Source organism: Caretta caretta, chromosome 19, assembly GCF_965140235.1.
Source record: "Caretta caretta isolate rCarCar2 chromosome 19, rCarCar1.hap1, whole genome shotgun sequence".
In the NCBI taxonomy this organism is placed as follows: domain Eukaryota; kingdom Metazoa; phylum Chordata; order Testudines; family Cheloniidae; genus Caretta; species Caretta caretta.
This window is the reverse complement of record NC_134224.1, coordinates 8,260,062-8,277,746: the sequence shown is the minus strand read 5'-3', so window position 1 is coordinate 8,277,746 and position 17,685 is coordinate 8,260,062. Positions and strand designations below refer to the sequence as shown.

Here is a 17,685-nt window from a genome sequence, read left to right as displayed (position 1 = left end):
ATCTAATGTATGTCTCCCTCCTACCCCCCTGTTCAGCCATGCATTAAAAATCTCCTGTCACCATCTGCACAAAAATCTTTTACTACCCAGTCAGCTCCTGTTGAGTGCTCATGTTCAAAATACTGCTAAAGTCTCCCCTCTTTCAGTCTCTCTCACCTCAGAATCAAGCATTTTCAGAATACATTACAAAATCACCTCTTTCCTGGTCTTAATTAGCATCTGTGCTGACATTCAGTCTCAGTGTAAAATGTAAGGCTGTAGCAAGAAATGATTCATTTTATACAATTTTTAACAAACAAAAACAGACATGTTTAAGGGGAGAAAAGGTTAAGTAGTTTATTTGTTTTGAGGTTTGTTTTTTTTTAAGATTTCCAATTGATACTTGTACAAGCAGTACTTCATAAACACTTTAAATTTCAAATATAACACAATTACACTTTGGGTACAATGGATGACATTTGGTAAGAGTTTGGGAGACAGGAATGTAATAATTTTAGAAAACTGCCAATCTGTTCATCTTATTTGGAGAGAACATGTGTAAACATAGATAGCTGCCAGCACATTTTGAATGTATAAAGAGAACTATATGCACAGAAGTATATCTTGAGCACTTAAAGAACCACTTTTGTTTTAGCAAACTACTTTTTGTAATCATTACCCTATTTACTCATTCTTCATTATTGCTGATTACTGTGTTTAAACAACTATCTTCATATTCTTTCAGCATGTCACAAATCAGTTTCTTGCTTCCACAGTGGAAGCATCTGTGCTTTTGTAAACAGTGGATTATGGCATCGCTGAATAAAATCAAGCATTGGGTATCATATTACAAACAGCTTTTACTAAACACCAATATGCTGGCAACCAGCATACTGGGAATAAAGTTCAGAAGGAAGACTTAACAGGGTTTTATATATTTTTAAATAGAACAGCACTTAAGTGGTTCTTTAAGGGGAGGGACATTAAATACAGTATTGAGACATCTAAATTCCAAATAATAAAAGCCAGATGTGGATGGCTCAATCTTCATTACAGTATCAATGGAGTTACTGTGCTCTCAAATACAAAAATGCTGGATAAAACCAGCTAGAATACTTTTTTAAATTGTAGGCAGGGCTCTAGCTCTTAAGTATTTATATAAACATTTCTACTGAGAGACTTTTACATTAATAGATTTTTAGAACCTTTTTAGTGTACTATAATAGTTCATCCCAACTAAAGTCACTTTTATACATTCAAAATAGATGTACCTTACACAGATTGGTGTAGCTTTTTTTTTTAGGTTTTTTTGTTTTATTAAAAATTCTAAAAGCCTCATTTGCACTGAATTTACTTAAAAAAACCAGCTTACAACAAAATCAAACACAACGTGAACGTTCACTGGTACTTAAGTGCAAGGGCATAGCCACGTGTGCTTTTACAGTTTCTTTAAACAAAATATTTTTTTAAATCAGGCCATGTACTCAGCATGGTCATCTTACATTCAGCAGTTTTGTACTAAAAATACTTTTTCTGCAGGAAAGCCCAGCATAAATTTACATATGCTACAAAGTTTTACATTTATTTACATGGCTCTTTTCCCAACCTATTTAAACATTTCATACTTCCCACAAGCAACATCAGTTTAAACAAATTCACATTACAGGGTATCCAATTTAAGATTAGCTCAAACAATTCTATCATTTCAGCTTTTTCAAAGATATAAAACGGATATAAAAATGCATTTTAAAAACTGCTCAGTGCAATCCCAATAAAGGAAAGGTTTTAGAAGTTTTTTGGCAGTCACCTGGCAGTGCAAAATGCTTGTTAGTTGGCACATTTCAGATTGTGCAGGTTCAAAATAAAAATGCATTTCTAGATTTTTTTAAATGAACACAGTGGCAGGCAATTTTAACATCAAATTATTTTTTGCATCCTTACAAAACAATCTCTGGGGAGTAAATTTCCTAGGATCATCTAAATTTTAGTCACAGGTTTGTCTGCCCTGTCAATCACTGATTCATGAACTCCAAATAAAGGTTCACTAATATAATTCAAAAAACATCTATCTCCTAGTGGCTAGATGTAGATTTGTTTGGCAAAAAAATGATCTCTTAATTCGCTTTCAACAGGTTTCACACAATTAACTGATCTGAAACAAGTATGAAAGATACTAGTTTAAGGTTTGAGTAGTTCTGTAAACTGCTTACTTTTTCCAATCAAAGCTGCATTACATAATGTAAAAGTTGGTTTTCTGCCATAGCTTTCATTTCCAGTGAAAAACTCAGCATATTTTAAGTGGTCACAGTTCAAATTCTGAGAACAATACAATATATTAGCATTACTGACCACCAAACTTTGTTTAGATTGCATACTGATATTGCAAGTACATAGTTTATTGTCACAGTACGTGCACACAGCGCACACAACCCTGAATGAGATGAAGAGTTAAGTTGGACATCTTCAAGAGAGGTCCCCACATCATGTGACTCAATTTTTGTATGCAGCTAACAAATCTGATTCCATAAAAAATTGTTCATTTTGGAACTATGAATTTAACTAACATTCTCAAATTTGAAACCCTGTAAAAATTTTAACTTTTCAATTTTTAAAGGTACATCTCAAGCCTGGACTTTAAGTAAGGTTTTAAGTTGAAAGGTCATTATTTCTTTATCAGAAGGATTAAAGGAAACAGGTACCCAGTGGCTTGGTGGCTTAGGAAGAACACTTGGTGAAGGTGGCTCACTAAATTTTGCCCCAGCATAGTTCTGATTGGTTTGAGATGTGAAAAGTGAGTTGGGACTTAATAAAGTAGGACTCCAATTCTGATTATTTGGGAAGTGCACAGTGTTCTTGCCCCCATTTTGCACGGCCTGCCGTGCAATAGATGATGAGCTACATCCATGTCCTCTTTCTTTCTTCATATAAGTCATCTTCATTTGAGAATTCTGATCTTTGCTCTTTTGCCTGTTATTAAGTTGTTTATTCTTCTTGGTAATATTTCTAGACTGGGGAACTGGAATGCTGAACCTTTCTCCACCACCCATCTTCAACTTAAATGTCACCTGTATGAAAGGGAGGAACAACAGTCAGTGGGGGCTCTGAATGAGAAAACCAAAGTTAGAAAGTTTCTCGAGTTCTAAAGAAAAGAACTGAAGTCAAACTATACTCCCACTAGATTAATTAAAGGCAACTGTATTCTGATAGCATGAGACTTAAGGAAGAACACATGATACCATTTTGTAATTCTCTGAATGGACAGACCTTAATTAAAAGTGTGGCGAGAGGGATCTTTAAATACCTAGCCAATTTGTAAATGTTAAAATTGGTCCAGTCAGTCCACAGTTCAGAAGTTCTCCTAGCTTATTCATTTATGCTAAACTCTCATATAGCAGTCATGAGCTAACACATTCTGACATCAGTGGCTAGATAGGAGATGGCATTCCAACCTGGCCTCAGTAATACACGCCTCAACTCCCTCCTGACTGAACTCTAGCAATGCAATCTACCTCGGGATGAAATAGTAGGCCCTCGAGACTCTCCAAATAGTATGAAGTGCAGAAGTTCCATCCCAGCAATACAGGTTACCAGAAGCACATCAAACCTGTCCTCCACTTTTTACACAGGCTCCCCTAGAATACTTTATCAAATTCAAAATATTAATCCTACTCTGAAAGGCACTTAATGATATCTATATCACCCAAAGCTCTGCAGTTGACAACCGATTACTACACAAGGTGTGTGTAGGAGTAGCTTTCTTGGTCCAGTCCAAGAGTGAAGTGCCAACTGCTGCAGAATCTAAGAACCATCACATCCCTCCTGTTCTAAGTGCAAATACACTTCTTTCAACCCTGCCTTCACCAATAGAAACATAGAATCATAGAATATCAGGGTTGGAAGGGACCTCAGGAGGTCATCTAGTCCAACCCCCTGCTCAAAGCAGGACCAATCCCCAATTTTTGCCCCAGATCCCTAAATGGCCCCCTCAAGGACTGAACTCAGAACCCTGGGTTTAGCAGGCCAATGCTCAAACCACTGAGCTATTCCTCCCTCCATGTACTTTCTTAAAATAAAAACATGCAGCCTTTTCCCTGGAGAGAAAGGAAAAAGAAAAGAACCACACTTTTGGTGGCAGATTACTGGAACCCACTCAGATACCATGGTGATGGGCATGGCATAAGAACCTGTAGAGAATAAGTATACTATCTGGAATCTAAAATCCAATTTCAGACCACTGCTTTCTATAGCACTTGCAGCTAAGCTTGGTGCCAAATGACTATCTCCCCCATTTCTTCTTCCCCACCCACCACCACATCTTCCACAGTCATTATTATCCCCTTTACCTTTCAGTCTTCTTTTCAGACTCTGCAGCCTCCACCTCCCGTTCCCTTTCCTGCTGCCAAGCCCAAAAGAGTAGGTGCTGTCTTCTGTTGGACCCCTTCCTTTGGCTCGGAATGGAAGTTTTCATGGGCTGATCTGCTGTGTTCAGCCAGGAAGCCGAGCCCAACATCGGATTCTCGGCACACAGGCTCCAGAGGAGAAGTCTAAGCTATGAAGACAAAAAGCAAAACATTTAAACTCAGGTAAGAGAAAAACAGGTGCTAGCCAAAAGAAAATTTGGGATTGAATCTAACTACCATTTGCAGGTTTCAGAGTAGCAGCCCTGTCAGTCTGTATCCGCAAAAAGGAGGACTTGTGGCACCTTAGATACTAACAAATTTATTTGAGCATAAGCTTGTAGCTCACTTCATCGGATGCATTTGCAGCAACTTCTAAAAAAGGAAGGGGTTGGAAAGCATTCACATAAGGGACAACTACAAATTATTTGTCCATCTTGAATCTGAAAAACGGGATGATATTGATTTCACACAAATGTTTTCTATAAGGCTGAATTAATTTATACTTTATTTGTATACTACGAAGAGCATACTAGCCATGTTACAGAGATGAAAATTTGCTACATTACTAATACTTCGCTCTTATTTTTGCCTATAGCTTTGTAAAGCATGAAAAGGCAAGCAGGACTTGGCTCTTTATTTAAAGAGTCAAATATAACGGGAGGATGCTGATTTGGCATGGAGTCCCATAACGCCTCTCTATGGGTACTCCCGGTTAAGTCAACAGAACTACTCACAAAAGCAGACAGGCATCACAGGACAGTGTTTACAGATTCCAGCCCTAACTGCCTGAACATTTTCCGTTTAAAACATTTACAGTTAAACCTTCAAGACACTTCCCCTTTTGGTGCCGCTCACACAGTCGGATTACTGCGCTCTCCAGCTGATGCTTTCCATTTAACAGGAACAGGATACAGCCCCAGTTTCTAGGCAATGTACTGAGTAGCCATAAGAAAAAGGAGGATTCTCTATGTTTTGAATCTGATTACCCTATAAGGTATTTACCATCCTGATTTTTTTCAGAGGTGATTCTTTTACTTATCTTCAATTAAAATTCTTCTTTTAAGACAATGATTGCTTTTTCCTTCTTCTTAAGATCCAAGGGTTTGGGTCTGTGTTCACCTATGCAAATTGGTGAGGATTTTTATCAAGCCTTCCCCAGGAAAAGGGGTGTAGGGCTTGCGGGAATATTGGGTGGAAAGACGTTCCCAAGCGGGCTCTTCCCCTGTTATATTTGTTAGACGCTGGGTGGTGGCAGCAATAAAGTCCAGGGACAAAAGGTAAAATAGTTTGTACCTTGGAGAAGTTTTAACCTAAGCTGCTAAAAATAAGCTTAGGGAGTTTTTCATGCAGGTCCCCACAACTGTACCCGAGAGTTCAGAGTGGGGATTCACTCATTCTCTCCCCCCCCCCCATGATAACAAATCAATACGAGGGTCGGTTCATTAGCTCACCCAATTGCTTCTGGTGAAACTTCCCCGCCCCGCCCCCACTATCCCACGCCCTCCCCCGAAGCCCTGCAATGAACCAGCCACCCGCTCCTCCGACTTTCACTTTGTTGTGACCACAGAACGGCTCGCGGCTATTCATAAAGGAGCGGCGGCTCGGGGGCTTACACATGCGCGCCAGGGTCCTCCCCCCAGGGCAGGGGCTTGGTACCCCCGGGTTACCTTTCCCCAACCCCCTTGGCATCTTCCTTTCCTCGGCCACAAGGTTCCCCCCCAAACTCTGCCTGATCCTCCGATCGCCCCCGCCCCCTCAATCCGCCAAACCGTCTCCCCAACAACCGGGCAGCCCAGTGACAACAACATGGCGGCGGCTGCGCTCGGCTCATCCACTTACCGACTTCTGTCCGTCTCACTCGCTCCCACACACCCAGCCTCCGGGAACCAGATCCCCCGCTTCCCCCCGCCGCCTCTCCGCCGGCTTCGCCACACTCCGAGCCCCTCAAAGCGCAGCCCGGGCCTCGGCTCCGCCGCTGCTGCGCTCGCTGTCTTCGCCACCCACACAAAATGGCGGCCGCCTTCCTGCGCTGGATACCCCCAGCCACCACCCGCCCCCTCTCCCGGCTTTGACCAATGGGAGCGCGATGTGGCCCCGCCCCGGCCAATAGGAGCAGGAGCAGCCAGTTGCTGAGGGGGAAAGGAGGCAGGGTGGGGAGGTTGGAGCTGCTGTTGCTGTAGGTTTGAATCGCCTCAGAGAGGAGGATGTCGGGAAGGGAACAGCGAGGGCTCAGGGCAGCACGGGGGGGGGGGGGTCCACAGTGCCCGTGAAAGGGGCTCTTCATGGAGCGCGGAGCTGGGGGGCCAGAGTGAGAGAAAAAGAGGCGCTCAGAGAGGGAGCTGGGGGGGCCACACTGCGGGGGAGAGGGGCTGCTCGTGGAGGAGGAAGCTGAAGGGGGGCACACTGAGAGGAAAGGAGGTGCTCAGAGGGAGGAAATGGGGGGACCAGACAAGCACCTTCCAACCCCGTAAAACCTGTGTACTGGCATATAGGTATGGATGCTTCCCTGCACACAGTGTGGGTGTATGATTATGAAAGGCTGAGGGCACTGGGCACACCATTGAATATACCATTTTGAAACAAAGTTTAAATACAGCTTCCCATGAACAACCTCAAATATCCCCCATATCCATCATCACCCAAGCTCAAGACGTATTCTGAGAAAATAAAATAGTTCTACCCTATTTTCTAATGATAAACGTACTGTCCCTATTTTGCCAACAAGGGAAACAAATTCAAGAGGCAAAGTCCTTCCACTGAAAATACCCTTGCCAACATCCCTGATGTTTATATTTGATAATTCTCTGTTCAAGCAACCTACTGATTTCAACTGCCTGTGTGGCACATGTCACTTGGCCTCTCCAAGACGCAGGGCTTATATACTACTGTCTTCTACCCGCTTTGAATCTCCTATATAGATTCTTGTTGAGATCTTGGCTTGCATTTGAAGTGTTCAGTGACCAAGTACCATCAAAGATGGACAGTTCTTCCTTAGAGAAGAAAGGATCTTTTGTGTGATTTATACATAGATTTCAGGATATTTTATAAAACAAGCAGGAGTACTGATAGTATATACAGCACAGTAGTTTGAAATAATCAGTTATATCATGTGTAATGTTGCCCTTCTCCCAGGAGAGGAAAGGGATTTTTGACTGCATCTTTTAGAAGTATGCTTTAGAGAGTTGAATACAATTTCCCCAAAGATGAGTTTAAATCTTTTTTTTTAATGTCTTGTTTCTAAAGATGTAACCCAACAGAGCTGTGCACTCAACTCTCTGTTAATCAAAGTCTGAACAGATATTTTAAATGTTTTTGTAAAAAGTGCTTATTATTGATAAATAAAACGAAAAGTATATCAGCTGTATGAAATCAGATTTTCACATGACCAACCCCCATATATTACAACATGCTAGCCAAAGAATTAACATTTACTAGCTCAATCCCTTCTTGACGTAGCTTCTGGTGCCTATTTCCAAGCATTAGTATCAGTGCAATATATGTCTGTACTTGCCATTTACATTCCAGAACACTTAGGAATCTGTTTAGTGATTTCTGTTGAGATTATTTTGTACATGTCTTCACACAGCAATGCTGAACAAAAACAGAATAAATCATTGATAAGCAATATATTTATGAGTTTTTCTTTTAATTTTAAGGCCCTTGAAAGGTTCCAAATTCACCACACTGTATACTGACATCTTCCATTTATCAACAAATTAAGAACAGCAGAAAGAGAGCAGGTAGAAATAGCCAAGCTCCAACATGCATAATCCCTAAAGTAGAGGAACTACCTATGGGGCAAGAAAGTAGTTTAGGGCTTGTCTATATTTAAAAGACTGCAGGGCTTCTCCTGTCGGCATGGGTGCAAGTGGGTGCAAGTGCTCCTAGTGAGGGGACACACCACCGACCGAAGGAGGGTAGTGTGGACATGAAAAACAGCAGTAATTACTGCACTGCCTCTAAGTCAACCTAACAAGGTCAACTTAATTTGTAGTGTAGACATGGCCTTAGTACCTTTTCGAGACTGGAAGGAGAGCTCTGTGTAGCTCAAAAGTTTATCTCTCTCACCAACAGAAGTTGCTCCAATGGAAGGTATTACCTCACCCACCTTGTATCTCTAGTGTCCTGGGACCGACATGGCTACAACAACACTGCATATAGCTCTCATAAAGACAGCTGTGTCAGTTGAGGTGGAAGGCTCTGGATCTCAATTCCTGTCCTCAAAATAAATGATCATGAGAACCATTTGCTGGAATCTTTGGATATTAAGAATACATATTGATCACAAATTATATCTGGTGTGTCATATTAATAGTTGGTGAACTAGGGCCTTTAAAATTGTTTGATTCGATTCTCCCTGATTTTTTGTTAACTGGTGAGATAAGAAAAGGCTTCAGTACTTCATGACCCTTGTATATTTAGTACTGCCTGAAATTATGTACAGTACTCTTTTGGGTACTTGTCTATTGTGGCAACGCTTATATAGTTTATCATGCTAAAGTATTTTGAATTAAAATGAAACATTATCAGTAGTAATGTTATTAGTAAATCGCTTTTTTCTTTATTAGTGTTAAACTGTTTCATTTTGAACAGAATACGTCTGTCTATATCCAGGGTGCCTATCACCACAGTATCCATGGGCAAATAGTTTGCACCAAGGAGCCATTTATGTGATTAGAATAACATGAGACCTCGTCTTCCCATGGTATTTCAGTTTGCATGGGAAAAAGAAAAAACCTGATTGCATATTATTGCAGCTCATATATAAATCACATAGGGATTTTAAAAATCTATGAAAATCAAACAAATCCTAGAACCTGTACAAACACCCTGCCTCATGCGTGCATATATATAACATAAGAGTTAGTAACATAGTAATTGCCGTATAGGTTCACACCTCAGTGATCATTCTAATTCAATATTCTGGTAGTGGTCAATACCAGCTCCTTCAGCGAAAGGTATAAATTCCCAATAATGGATAATTATGGCATAACCTAATCAGAGAGTTTATTCCTAACCCGAGGTGATGCACTAAAGCATGGGGGTTCATATATCTTATAATATTTGTAATCCTATCTGATGTAACTGTGGCTGTAAAAACAAAGTTTTTTTAATAGTGTGTGAAGGATGAAGCAAAACTTGTTCATGAAACTATTGGGTCATCCTTTTTTAAAAAAATGTTATTTAAAAATAAAGTTACAAATCCTGACCTATCACAGGAACTTTTGTGTGATTGATATTTGTACTTATATTTTTTCTCCTTAATACACGCACATTCTTCACCCTAACACTTATTCAGCAAGAACTGAATTCCATGATCAGTTCAAACCGTATAAATCACTGCCTTGCTGCTAGCCAACCCACTGCTTTCTAACCATTTCCAGGCCAACATGCATCAGGTCATGTGGGTCAAATCACCAAATGACTCCTTAACATGTGACCATCTTTAAAAATCCACTTTCTCTGAAACCCTTTTGAATGTGTTGTTTTGTCTGCAGCCATTTTCAAGCTCCCTCTTTCAATATGTGCTTTAAATTGATAATCATGAAGCTGAGTTCAAAGTGATAATTGTACATCCACATGTCTCCAGTGAATTGGACCCTTTTCAAATTCATGCTATTCATTATTAAGCACAGGAATGAATCCCATAGCTCTTTTAATTTCCAACTGCACATTTTTTGCAGTAGTTAATACTGCATATGGAAGGACAAAAACAGCGTCAACGGCTAAAAGAATTTACTTGCTCAGCATATTTGAAACAATTTCGGCCCCAAAGTTTCCCCAGCTGGATCTGAACTAAGTGAGTTGTTCAACCACGCTGCATATTTTATTGTCTGGATGAATCAGAATTCGTAACGCTTAAGTCTACTAGAGCTTCTCATTTTAATCTAATAGAAAAATATGCTTTACATATTAAACCTATTCTTCACACACACACGCACCCTCACATTGTTTACAGAGAAAGGACCTCAAAATGAATGATATTCCAAAAGTTCAAATAAGAAACTCTAAACGGCTGTATAGTTCCGTTGATTTCAGTTTCAGTGGTAAGGAATGTCCCCATTTAAGATATTTGGCAACTTAATAAAATTGTTTTACTTCCTCTATCTATTTCCTCATGCAGCTAGCTATTTCATTTACTTCTAAATGTTATTTGAAAGGAAATATATCAACTAGTTTTCACGTCAAAAATTTTGCTTTATTTTTAAATGCCAGTATCTAATACAGTATGAATGTAAAGGTTTTCATGATTTACCTTATGAACAAAACACTAGGACTGTGCTGTGGGACTGGATTCTAAGGAATCTGAATAAGTCAGAATATCTTGGTAAATCATAAAATCCTAAATACAAGGTACCTGTGCACACCCCTAAAAATAACTAGAAAATGAAACTGACTAGAAACAAAAGGGAAAGTGACCAGTCCAGTTTCATTTAACAAGAAGAATAAAATGTGAAACGTTGAAATCAAGGCTGGTCTTGTGATTAAGTCCTTGCTCTGGAATTCAGTATTATGTTTCCTTGTATGCAAACAGAGAAACTGAATAAAAAACATAAAGTACTCTTGATGGAATGTCGAAACATAATGCTACTTTTTTCTTAGAATTCAGAATAACACACAAGATCCCAAATCAGAGAGAGGCAAAACAGGCTGCTCCCTAAAACAGAAAGGCTCCGCTCACCCCACCTTCTTCTACAGAGGCTGGCTAAAAGCAGACTCTGCTAGGCCCAGATCGAAAGCTTCCCTACAGAGCCCCCTAGCCTACAGGCAGGACAAAGAAAAAAACATGAGGATTTAAAGCAATAGCTTACAATTTTAATACAAAAAGAAAAGGAGGACTTGTGGCACCTTAGAGACTAACAAATTTATTTGAGCATAAGCTTTCGTGAGCTACAGCTCACTTCATTGGATGCAATTTTAATACAGTTTTCAATACACCACACTCAGGAGCTTTGGGTTCAGTTCCTAGTTCTGCCACAGATTCCCTGTGTGATCTTGGACAAATTATCTAATCCATCTGTGCCTGAGTTCCCCATCTGTAAAATGGGGATAGTAATACTTCCCTTCTCCCAGCCTTTGTCTGTTTAGCCTGGAAGCTCTTTGGGATAGAGACTGTCTGTGTCTTAGGCCTGGTCAACACCACAAAGTTTTACCAATAAACTAGCCTTATCTTGGCCCATGTTTGGGAGCATCAACAACAGTAAAATTCTGAATTTCTGTTTGTTGAGTTAAACCACCTCCCCAAATTACATAAACCCTATACTGGCATTGTTCCTCCACTACCATGTCTCTATGGATGATGCATGTACTTGTATGTATATGTACAGCACCTGGGGCTCTCAGGTCTCAGTTGGGGCCTTTAAGCACTGTTGGAATGGAGACAATAAAAATCAGACAGTAGAGTAATTGGATCTTTAAAAATATGTTGTTTTATTAATCTAATGTGTTATGAGCAACAGACATAAGGAATTATGTTTTAATATATAAGTTATAGTGATATAGTCCCTAAAACAGATAGACTGTTTCAGGCTTCTTTTTTCATGCTGTTTGCCTTCCATTTGCACAACCACAGTTTTCTGTGAAGAATTACAATGTATGTATGTGTTTTTTTTCTCCTCTTTGCATTCGGACATCTTGCTTCCTTTCATGTCTGAGATTCTTCTAGTATCTCACATTGAAATATCAGGCTGTAGAAACAGGACTCACTGTATTGTATGCAACTACTTGGGTCTTGAAACTCCAGTAGTTATCTCAAATAAATAACTGTTCTCCAGTGCATATCAGCTCATTGCTCAGTGTGTTAAAATCCTTATTTTGTTTGCATTGGCTGAAATGTCACTTCATCCTGTGATTTATAGATGTTTTTCAATCTGAACTATGTCGAGAACAGGTTCCTGATAATTGTCTGAGTTTAATAATAACATGTTACATGCTGCAAATGTGCCCTCTGAGCTATGGTAGAGAGTTGCAGTGTATTTTTAACTCAGACCAAGGATGACACAAGGACTGGTTGTTTTTTCCTTGCTATCTCCTTCTAGATATTTTAAAAGACATCTTGTCTCTTTCTGTATCAGTTTGGGGTCAGGCTGACATCCATTCAGCTGGACACACATGGGAATGGAAAAACACAGTGGTAAACAAGCCACATATCTGCACAGAAACTCTTCAGCTACAACATGCCAGGAAAATGTGTGCATGCTCAAAAAAAGGTTGTGTCGTTCATTGGGTTCAAAGAGGAGTTCAGTGTTTATTTCAAAGTAAAAGACAGAGGTTAGCCAGTCTAGAGCTTCCAAACAACACAGCGCTCAATATAGAGCCAAAAAAAGAGCCAGCATTTCACACTGTATAGTAGTAGCTCTGAAACCATAGTCAGGATACGCCCTTCCAGTGGTACTCTGGGACCAGGAGAGAACTCTCACAGCATAACCACTTGTTTTGGTCTGCTGTAGACAGACCTATTCAGGTTCTTCCCCATCCCCAAGTCACAGTGCAGAGGATGTACTGGGGATGCGAGTGGACAGTACTGTGCCTCATGCCACTGTGGCCATTCTGACTTGCACCACGAGCCACAGGGTGCCCTGGGGAGACTGCCTACGTTATGCCATGAGTCATTTTGTCCCCCAGAGCAACCAGCGCATGTTAGGTGGCTTAAAGCCCCAGATACCAGACTTCAGAGTAACAGCCGTGTTAGTCTGTATTCGCAAAAAGAAAAGGAGTACTTGTAGCACCTTAGAGACTAACCAATTTATTTGAGCATGAGCTTTCGTGAGCTGTAGCTCACGAAAGCTCATGCTCAAATAAATTGGTTAGTCTCTAAGGTGCTACAAGTACTCCTTTTCTAGATACCAGACTGCACTTCCTGAAGGCACAACACAGAATGTCTGACTCAGTCTTTATTCTTGATCTCTCCCCTTGCATCACTAACATCTGGACTATTTGATCTTGGGGAAACACATCCTGGGGAGACATCTCAAACATAACTCCGATGCTACCGTGAGTCTTCTCTCCTCCTTTCCAATGGCTCTGCTGCTAGGGGGTTCTATTGCAATGTGCATCCCAGTGGTTCCTTTTTTATTGACTCTCTGTGATGGTTACAGAAAGTCAAAAGGAACATGTTTTTTTAGGCAGGGTCTTCCCCGGGGGTTAATTATTTCCCTTCAATTATATCCCACTTCAGGAGCTCCACTACCAGAAGTAACTAAGCAAGGCTTCTGCGGTCACTATAATTTTTCATATTGTGTCATCTAATCCTCCTCAAAGCATGTCCAAATGACACAATGTTAAGAACATCCAGGGCCAGCCCTAGACCAAATGGTGCCCCAGGCAAGGAGTGTCTTCGGCACCCCCTCCCACCCCATTTATTAAACTTTTGAATACCTTATTTTTTATTGCATATGTAGCCCATTTTATGACTTTGATGCATAATTTGCAAACATGATTTTTCCCTGTCATATAAGACAATACATTTCCACACTAGGATCTGTAAATCTGTATTTATTCATGCCATATATAAGCAAATAGATTAGTTTCCTCTAAGCTTTACAGAAGCTTTCTAATTTTAAGAATAACTGAAATGTAGCAACGTCAAGAAATTGAACTGGCCCCAACATTGGGCGGACCAGTATTAAATAGTGTTACAGTAGGTATGTTAGAATGTTAACCCTAGTCCTTTCGTTCAAAGGGTCGCTATTCTCGACTTTGCCCTCGTGAACTGAAGCACAGTGTCAGAGAGATTCAAAGACTGGCCGATAGCATTTTCAAGCGATAAATTAACAAGCGATTCTAGGAGGTTAATGAAAAAATGAATCCACGTACAGAATACCTGAAACATTTTACTTCAAACATTCTATTTTCCCTTTTGTCACTAACAACAGAAACAGCACCCCGAGCCTGGCACCCCTTCAACCCCAGCCCCTCAGGTTGCCTGCCCCTAAATCAGGCCCTGAGAACATCAACAGCCATGAGAAGCTCATCTACATCAATGTTGCTGCCAAAAGCGAAGTTGCACCAGTGCTAGCAATTGTATGAAGCTTTTGCTACCAAAATTCCAGTGTAGACAAAGCCTTGGAATCCAGGCCTCCCTGATCCCAAATCCAAGTGTATCACCTCAAACTGTGATCTTGTCTGATCTTATAAACTAAACATGTTTGTGTCGGGTTAGTGGCTGGGTGGGAGACTTCAAACTCCTATCAGTGGCTTTGCAGGAACTGGTGTTGATGATTCATTTGGTGAGTCAGTATTGAGCCACTGCATTGGTATTGTCTGATGGATGATTTGCTGCCGGAGACACCCAGTTTTGTGTGAATCAAACACTACAGGTACTTAATCTCTCATAGTTTTTCAGATGCTAATGTCCGTTTCCCAGCCAAACATAAACTTAGGTAAATATAATCAACCTCCCTAAACTCTAAGGTGTCAATTTCCACTTACATTTAAAAATTTCTGCATGAAAGTAGGTTATTGAGGAAGAGGAAATATATGACCATCCTTTCCTCAGAATTTTGCCAATAGCTAGATGGCAGCATTTCTTAAGGACCTGAGGTTTTCAATAGTCATCATAAAATACTCTTAAATTCAGGAAATCCACAGAAAAAAGTGATGCATGCTACCTAGCTATTGTTCTGTCATGGGTCATTTATCCAGAATCCATGAAGCTTGACAAAGTCATCGTGGTTCATGTGTCCACAGGTCACCAAGTATGCTAATATCTCAATGGCTTCCAACAAAGACAGAATGATGTCCCTCTTCCCACTTGATTCCTGTGTTCTCCCTTTAAAGCTGAAAGCTCATTCCCTTCTTTGAAATGTGTCACTGTTGTATGTAGAGCAATTAGCAAAGGGACGTGATATGAATTTGTTGTAATTAAATGCTTGACACTCTCCCCTCTCCTCTCTGCAGCTCCCAGAAGACACAAAGTTTCCTGGGGATTATCTTGGTTGCCCACATCATTCGACCCATAGAAAAGTCAATTGAATGGCTATTGAAAGTGCGAGGAGGAGGATACATATTCTGCTTTATGTTTTAATTCTGAGTTATTCTGACTCTCCATTGGGAATTTGAAAAGTGCTGAAAAAGTCTCGCTTCTTTTGATTTGTCACAGCATACGGGTTTTTCCTTTACTTTTTACTGAATCACCTTGAGAAATTTAGGTAATGTTATCAGTGTATTGGTTAAACAAATCCAAAACTAATTTGCCCTCTATAAACCAGTCCACATGAATGCTTATATTTCCCATGTTGCAGGCAGCCTCTAGTCCCATGTTGCCTTTTTGTTGGTATCCTATCAAGTCTACTTTGTGCTTTCTACATGAAAGAAAGCAAAAATTATTATTGGCAATGGCATTGGGCTGTATCAGGAAATCCCCAAACACTTTAGTATTCTTCTCATTAGGTTGTTGATTATAATCCAGTTGCTTTGGTCCTTCTGATGTTAATACATCCATACATCTGTTTCCCAAAGATGCCTCTGTAACTAATTTCTGGCACTGTGTTCCAAACATTACTTCTGATAGAGAATCATATGCATCCGATGAAGTGGGCTGTAGCTCACGAAAGCTTATGCTCTAATGAATTGGTTAGTCTCTAAGGTGCCACAAGTCCTCCTTTTCTTTTTGCGGATACAGACTAACACGGCTGCTACTCTGAAACCTGTCAATATGCGTATGTTGTGCCTGATGCAGCTGCTCTTGAATATCTCAGTGTAAACATTCCAAAAAGATGAGACACAAACAGGTATGTTCCAAGAACTTGAAGCTGTTTATTGAAGATTGTTTTTTTTTTTTTCAAATAACTAATACGAGCCTGGCAGGGTTCCTATACTCCCTACATAAGTGATCTGAATTAAATCAATAAGTACTGGAACTTGAGTAGCATTATCTGTGCAGTTATATTCCTCCCTGACACTACTCAAAGCATGGTTATATGCTCAGAAGTAACGCTAAAAATGGCTTGCCAGTTCATTGTGTCTCAGCAGCATGCAAATACAATTTGGTCACTGTACAAGAGACGATAAAGTTTTTTTCTACGTGCCCACTCTGTGAACTCAGCCTAAAATTACAGTGGCTTCTTTCTGGGTCTTGTAATATTGCCCGTAACAATATTTTACCCTCAGCTATACCCGTGCAGCTCCTAAATCTTCACATTCAGTCCTCAGTCACATCTGTGCAACCTTATTGTCTGTCTAGTAATAATACAAATCAAGGGAAGAGAAAGATTATATTTAATATACATGCAGAATTATTTCTGTTTTTTCCCAAAGTTTTCCAAGAGGCACTAGTAGCTCTTTAGATCACCATATACAGCATATGCATTTATGGAGGTTATATTTCTGGCTCCCAGGCCCTCTGTATTGGTAGTGAAGGAATTTGTATCCTTTTGTTCCATTAATTTATGACTGAAAGGGAAGGTAGAAATCCATCAGTTTAAAGGGACAGAGTCAGGTTCAAATTTTTAGGCTTGGTTAAAAATAACTTAACAAGACCTAATATTTATAGAATACTCTTATTTCAGCTGAAATATATTTTTGTTTGGTAGGATGTAAGCTGTGACAGGGCAAGGCCAGACAACTATACAAAAGTAGTGGGAGATAGATATATTAGCTCCAGGCTAAACAAATCCCTGGTACCATGATAAGTGAAATAGCAGCTGATCCAGGTCAATTAAGACACCTGAGGCCAATTAAGAACTTTCCAGAAGGCAGGGAGAATACTAGGTTGATTGGGACACCTGAAGCCAATCAGGGGCTGGCTGAAACAAGTTAAAAGCCTTCCAGTCAGTCAGGTGGGTGTGCATGTCAGGAGCTGTGGGAGGAAGTTGCGCTGTTGGAGAGGCTGAGTAGTACACACCATATCAGGCACAAGGAAGGAGGCCCTGAGGTAAGGGTGAAGTGGAGCTTGAGGAAGTGAGAGCTGCTGTGGGGGAAGTAGCCCAGGGAATTGTACATGTCATGTTTCTAAAAGGTCAGCTACCATAGCTGATACTATTAGGGTTCCTGGGCTGGAGCCCGGAGTAGAGGGTGGGCCTGGGCTCCCCCCCCCCCCGTCTTTGCCCCCTGATTAATCACTGAGACTGGGAGACAACAGAGACTGTGCAAAGAAGGATAACTTCTCCTCACCTCCCTTGCTGGCTTATGATGAAAATGGCTCAGTAGACTGTGACCCTTGCCTCTAGAGAGAGAAGGGTTATGTGGAAGGTCACAGTGAGCCTCTGAGGCTAGCGAAATCCGCCAGGAAACGCGGCACACACGGAGGCAAGGACAGAGCTTTGTCACAAAGCATTCACTTGTCCTGTTTGCAACCCAAACATTA

The 17,685-nt window shown here is 40.5% G+C and overlaps 1 protein-coding gene across 1 annotated transcript; it reads right to left on the bottom strand.

The window, feature by feature from the left end:
- Positions 1–310: 310 nt before the first annotated feature.
- Positions 311–6,392, bottom strand: PNRC2 (proline rich nuclear receptor coactivator 2). The gene is made up of 3 exons (XM_048825480.2): positions 6,219–6,392; positions 4,323–4,528; positions 311–3,044 (listed from the first exon to the last, which is right to left on the bottom strand). Exon 3 carries the CDS (start codon positions 3,024–3,026, stop codon positions 2,601–2,603), a length of 426 nt encoding a protein of 141 aa, XP_048681437.1. The 5' UTR covers positions 3,027–3,044; positions 4,323–4,528; positions 6,219–6,392; the 3' UTR covers positions 311–2,600.
- Positions 6,393–17,685: the final 11,293 nt, after the last annotated feature.

What these genes read in the sequence shown, in the direction of transcription:
- PNRC2 (XM_048825480.2), bottom strand. Translation starts at nt 3,026, where the DNA reads ATGGGTGGTGGAGAAAGGTTCAGCATTCCAGTTCCCCAGTCTAGAAAT.